At 40.7% G+C, this 6,285-nt stretch overlaps 1 protein-coding gene across 1 annotated transcript; it reads left to right on the top strand.

Annotated features, from left to right (window-relative positions):
• Window positions 1-1,289: 1,289 nt before the first annotated feature.
• LOC123095033 (transcription factor bHLH18-like) lies at window positions 1,290-2,697 on the top strand. Its single transcript, XM_044516866.1, has 4 exons — window positions 1,290-1,442; window positions 1,546-1,608; window positions 1,785-2,198; window positions 2,287-2,697. Exons 1-4 carry the CDS (start codon window positions 1,410-1,412, stop codon window positions 2,695-2,697), a joined length of 921 nt encoding a protein of 306 aa, XP_044372801.1. The 5' UTR covers window positions 1,290-1,409.
• Window positions 2,698-6,285: the final 3,588 nt, after the last annotated feature.

Genomic DNA, 6,285 nt, shown 5'->3' with positions numbered 1-6,285 from the left:
AATATTGGTTTTAACATGAAGATGATGCACCCTACCCTATAGCTGTCAAAATCAGAATGACACCTGAATGAAAAATACACAGTTCCTGGTGACATTTACCAAAACTCCAAAATGCAAGCATGCAGGTGAAACATTTTACATTTAGATGGTTAGGTACCTACTGTCCAACATCATTTTTTTTGCCTCGCCTGAGACGGCACCTGGGTCAGATTTGCTGGCTTTTGCATGTGGATCAGACAAAATACTCCAAGTTGCGCGAGCAAACAACATGCCATATATGTAATCTAGTGGCTTAACGCCCTAACCTCGTTGATAGGATCAAGGCAGAACAAATGAGTCATCTGTCCTCTTCTCGCGCCTTCTTCAGGTTTGGACTTTGCAGCCAGTTGGTCCGGAACAGTTGTCTTCTATTTGCACTTTGATTTGAAGCTACTTTCTTGGGATTTGCTACTGTAATCTAAAAAGCTTGCAGATTCAGCATAAAAAAGGCCGCGCCATTATCGCGTGGATCTCCTAACCAATTAACAAAATGATATGACATTGTTATAGAGTACAGTATATTATTATTATGCACACTAGTGGAGTTTCATAAACTGTGCTTGCCCTCCAACGCCATCTGAACAGGTCCTCCAGAAATGTCGCCGTCGCTTCAACCTACCGTGCACACCCTTCACAAAAGTGTCCCGATCGCTCCAACAACAAATCAAATCAACCGATCATTCCACAAACAAACACACACACACGCGCGCGTACTGATTCAGTAGAACTACCAATCCATCCATCAATATAACAATTGCTAAACTTATTTGCGGTTGTCGTGTACTCCCTCCGTAAAGAAATATAAGAGCATTTAGATTGTACTCCCTCATCCCATAATGTAAGACGTTTTTGGCACTACACTAGTGTCAAAAAATGTCTTACATTATGCGACGGAGGGAGTACTTTCTAGTGAAACAGACCTCGTCAGGCAAGCATGCACACTTTCTATCCGAGTGTCACTGTCAGCGAACCTACTGAATCTTCAGACAGGTCTTGTTTACAAACCAGTTTCAGATAACAAATCCTCCGGGTGGAATTAAGATCTTGAGAGATCGGAGCTGTGATGTCAACACTAGCGCGTACAGTGGAGCGGACCAAACGTGCAAGTACCTTGACCTTATCTGCGAGTGCATGGAGCACGTGAACGCCTTCTTCTCAACAGCACCGGCCGGAAGTTCACACCACTATATATGCCTGTTTCTTCTGTTTGTACACACGACAGCAAGTCAAGAAAGAAGAGCAGAGAAGAGAACAGAGGTTTGAGGTATGTCTTGACCACAAATTCTACTCCTCTATAAGCTTGGTGTTCCTCTGCGCTTGTGAGCGTATGTTTAACTATCAAGCTCTTCTTCTGTGGGCAGTGACCAGTAATGGAGCAACCAAATCAATGGCTGACGCAGACGGTAAGCGCATTTGGTCCTGATTACCTGTGGCATCTGAAACCTGAAAGTTAACATGCTGTGAATTTAAGGTAGTATAAGTTCTTCTTGCAATGGCTGGTTTCAGGAACAGGAGGAGCTGGCGTACATGTACCAGCAAGAAGGGGTCCCCGCGCCCGGCATGGACCCAGTGGCGTATCTAGGGGGTGGACAGGGTGGTCCATGGACCACCCTGGAATTTCCCCATAATCTATATAGCATAGAGAAAAATATATTTTTTATAATAAATAAATATATTTATGTGAATATTTTGCATTGGTGGACCACCCTGGCATGTTGGGCTAGCTACGCCACTGCATGGACCAGCAGTTCGTGGAGCCGCCGCTGCTTGGCCATCAAGAGCAGTACTACACGTCGCCGATGGCGACCCCGTCGTTCCATCCATCTCGAAGCTCCGATTTCCCAAGCTTTGGTGGCTCGTCGTCGTTGCCGAACCTGCCGTTCGGATCGGCGACGGTGAAGAACGAGCTGGGGCAGCCGTCTCCGCCGCCGTCGTCGAACTTTCTCTCCTTCGGCGCTGGCCAGGCTGGCACCCTCAATTTCTCCGGAGGCGCCTGGCAGCACGACGGCGTGGAAGGGACGATGCAGCTGCAGGCGCCGGAGAGGCGGAGCAGGGCGCCGGCGAACGCGCAGGAGCACGTCATCGCCGAGCGCAAGCGGCGGGAGAAGCTGCAGCAGCAGTTCGTGTCCTTGGCCACCATCGTCCCCGGCCTCAAAAAGGTGCATGACAAGGAAACGTGGCTGCATTCATGTGGTCACCAACTGCCCGCGCCGAGCTTAATTAGTTACCCTTCGCCATTGTTTTCAGACAGACAAGATCTCTCTGCTGGGGAGCACCATCGACTACGTGAAGCAGCTGGAGGACAAGGTGAAGGCCCTGGAGGAGCAAGGCTCGCGGAGGTCGTCGGAGTCCACCACCGTCTTCGAGAGCAAGTGCCGCATATCCGCCGCCGACAACGACGCAGCAGGACCCAGCGGGTCCGGGGACGCGGCCGAGGACTCGAGCCCGGCCGTCAAGGCCAGCATCCGGGGGCACACGGCGCTCCTGAAAATCTGCTGCAAGGAGAGGAGAGGGGTGCTGGTGATGGTCCTCTCCGAGCTCGAGAACCAGGGCCTCTCCATCATAAACACCAACGTCGTCCCGTTCACCGACTCCTGCCTCAACATCACCATCACGGCCAAGGCAAGGCCTCTCTCCATTGCGCAAATGCGGTTGTAGCTTGCAAGAAAATAGGCTTTCAATGCACGATCAGAAGATTGACATGTTGAGTTTTGTGCAGATCGAAGAGGGCTTTTCGTCCGCGGCTGAGCTCGTGAGGAACCTGACCGTGGCTCTCAGAAGTTTCAGTTGAAAGTAGAATGGAAGCGATTTGTACAGATCTTTAATTTCTGAGTTTGGTCACGGTCTCCATTTCTACCACTGTTGTGTGAAGTCTGTAACCATTTCAGTTTACCATTTACGTATGTGACTAACCAGATCTCCTCGTCTGAATTCGTGTTCTAATGTATTCTATTGACTAAAATGTTCCACATACAATGAATGTTCTAACGTGGATTCCCCGCGGAAATAATAGTTATGCTTCGATACACCCCCTAAACACAAAAACAGTTTAGATTAGTCCATACCTCTTCATAAGAAAGGGCATGATAGTCATTTTAAAAACTCTTTATCCGCCGTATACGAATGTACAGAGAACGGGTGCACGCCCCCTCGACAACCAACCAGCCACCGTTAGGCAACGTGATAACATACCTCTTTCTCATTCTTTTCCTCTTTCTTCTTTGCTTTTTCTTTTTTTCTTCTTCCTTTTTCCCTTTTTCTTGTTTCTTTTTTCTCGTTTTTTCCAACAATTTTGTTCATTTTGTTCTTTTTTTCTTGTTTTTCAAACAGTCTTGTTTGGTTTTTATTTTTTATTCTTCTTTTTCTTTTTTCTTTTCTTTTCTTTTTCTGTTCCTTTTTTCCCTTTTTTCTTTTGCAATGTCCAAACTTTTTTCAATTTTTCTTTTTTAGCAACCGATAAACTATTTTCAAATTTGTGAACGTGTTTTCAAAATTGATGCACCTTTTCTCAAATTCATCGAAAAAATCAATATTGATGAACTTTCTTAGAAAATTGATGAACCTTCTCGAAGTGGATGAACATTTTTCAAAATCAACGAAACTTTTTTCAAAATGAATGAACTTTTTTCAGAGTAGATGAACTGTTTTTTTTCAAACTTGATGAAAATTTTCAAATCATTAAACTTTGTTTGCAAAATCCATGAAAATTTTCTAAATTCTTTCATTGTATTTTTAAATTTGTGTACGTTTTGCAAATCCGTGAACATTTTTTCAAATCCATGAACTTTTCCAAAGAGATGAACCCTTTTTTTCAAAAGTCAATAGTCAAAGGTCAAACATGTCAATGGTCAACTTGTCGCCCAGGTCCACCATGAAGAAGTTTTTTTGGCCGAACCACCAAGTAGTGATTAAGCGTACGATGTTCATGAAGTTACAATTTTTTTTTGCTCTTTTAAAACAATGTTTGTGTTTTGAGATTCTGAGGAATTTTGAAAGATACAAACAGTTTTTGAAATTTCTGTACAGTTTTGTAAAATGTGAATATTTGTAATTTCAGTCAGGGCTTTAAGCGCTAGTTAGGAAGCTGGTGCTCAAGCGCATGCCAGCGGGCCGCGACCAAATATTATGCAAACTCGCTCGCCTACTCGCCATCTTTGCACGCTAGCTCGCTAGCTTTGAAAATAGCTCGTGAATTTGATTTTTTTAAGAAGTTCAAAATACAGTTCATGAATTTGAAAATTATTTACAGGTTAAATTTTAGAATTTCATGAATTTGAAAAGCGTTCACAAGTTTGAAAAAAGTTTGTGCATTTGAAAATTGTTATGATTTAAAATTTTAAAAAGATCATGATTTTTAAAAAAATTGCAAATTTGAGAATTGTTCATGAGTAAATTGTTTAAAAATTTCATGTATTTGAAAAAAATTCAAGAGTTTGGAAAATGTTCATAAATTTGGAAATAGATTGCGGAGAAAAAAGGTTTCATGATTTTCTTAAAAGTTCACAAACCAAAAGGAAAGTTCATGAAAAATAAAAGGGAAAAGAAATTTAAAAATGGAAACAAATGAGCAAAAATCGTGCATGAAAAAACCAAAAGAAAAATTGCCTGGAAAAACCATGCATAATCAGAACTGAAAATTTAGACAACAAGAAGAAAAAGAAGTGCAAGTATGCACAACAAGTTACCTATCCGAGCTGCTAACTGTGGTCGGGCATGTAACCTGCGCGAAATAGGAGTTGGGCTACTATACGACGTATACATACAAAAGAGGATACGACCTGTGAAAGGTCTATATTGCCCTTTATACATTTAGTGGAGGGGTGTACCGAAGCGGGACTCGACAAACAAATGTTCTAATCTGAAAGAAAAATGGGTAAATGAATGTCGAAACTTGCTCATGGCGGGAGTGAAGGCGAAAGTCTTTTGATCCCGAGCTTACGTGTTCTCCGGTGAACCGTAAAATTCAAAAAAAAAGTATAGAAACTTCAAAAAAAAATCTGAATTTTTGTGTGATACACATTGATGAATGTTACAACTGCATGTAAATTTTTGTTATGAAATGACATTCCTGAAGATCTGGGCAAAAAACTAATTGATGCTCCAATCGGAGCATTCTTTTTTTTTCAGACCTCCATGAATATCATTTCATTAAAAAAAATTGTATATGAGTGAAGAATTCATCAATATTATACTAAAAATTTGTAATTTTTTAAATATTTTCCAACACTGTATTATACTCTATAGTTGGCTTGGGGTACCTGCACCCTCCTAACTATCCACCCGCTGGTTGCTTCTTTTTTTCTAGGTTTTGTTTGTTTATTCCTGTTTGTTTGTTTTGTTATATTTTCCATTTTGAGGAATATGTGAATATTTCTCAAAATTATATGGATATCTTCTCTAATATGTATGAACAAAATTTCTTAAAATACATATTTATATTCTTCTATATCCATATTTATTTTATAAATGAGATGAATATTCTTTATTCATGTATATCTATATTATTAAAAGGAGGTTGGTCGTTGTAAGTTAATGAATGTTTACATGTAGGTACATGAACAATTCTACTTTCTATAAACAATATTTTCCAATTATTTAGATGCATTTAATTATTATTCTTAAAAAAGATTTAGTAGGTACAAATAATATTTGGCTTTTTTAGAAAAATAAAAACAGCACGAGATATTGGTCGCCCCAGTGATTCGACACATTGTAGATTCCTCCATGTGTCTCTCCTTGTAGGAGCTCCACTAAGACTCTTTTAGTCTTTTCGTTTCTTGCATGCCCTGGAGTGGAAGTTTGGCCTCATTCAAGATTCCGCATAATCCACCTAGATCTACATTTCCATTTTTGAAGAAAAAACTGAAATCACTAGTTAGGGTAGTGAACCTATGATCGCGTCCTCATGTCATGATTTCTGTTTGACGCTCTGTGCGTCTAAATGCAAAGGAAACACACACACCAACGACACTTGGAGAATGACTAGGTCAGGCCAACTAGGTACCGTACAAAGGGGTGGGGTTACCGGTTTCGGGAAGGTTCCATCTCTAGCTTTTGCTGGTTTTAGGAGTCTTCTAAAATGTATCAAACTGACTTATTTCATTTTTTTTCTGGTTTTTTCTCCAATGTCTTTTTATCAGGGTTTTCTCTTCCCTTTTCTTTTATTTCTAATTCCCTTTTTATTTTATTTCTAATTCCCTTTTTATTTTATTTTTCTTTTTCTTCTTTGTTTCCTTTAGGTTTTGT

This window comes from Triticum aestivum, chromosome 4B (genome assembly GCF_018294505.1).
Source record: "Triticum aestivum cultivar Chinese Spring chromosome 4B, IWGSC CS RefSeq v2.1, whole genome shotgun sequence".
In the NCBI taxonomy this organism is placed as follows: domain Eukaryota; kingdom Viridiplantae; phylum Streptophyta; class Magnoliopsida; order Poales; family Poaceae; genus Triticum; species Triticum aestivum.
The sequence above is the reverse complement of the archived record's forward strand: the minus strand, read 5'-3'. Positions and strand labels throughout refer to the sequence as shown.

What these genes read in the sequence shown, in the direction of transcription:
- LOC123095033 (XM_044516866.1), top strand. Translation starts at nt 1,410, where the DNA reads ATGGAGCAACCAAATCAATGGCTGACGCAGACG. An exon ending in ATCAATGGCTGACGCAGACG is followed by an intron (nt 1,443 to 1,545) that starts GTAAGCGCATTT and finishes GGCTGGTTTCAG; the next exon opens with GAACAGGAGGAGCTGGCGTA. An exon ending in TCGTCCCCGGCCTCAAAAAG is followed by an intron (nt 2,199 to 2,286) that starts GTGCATGACAAG and finishes CATTGTTTTCAG; the next exon opens with ACAGACAAGATCTCTCTGCT.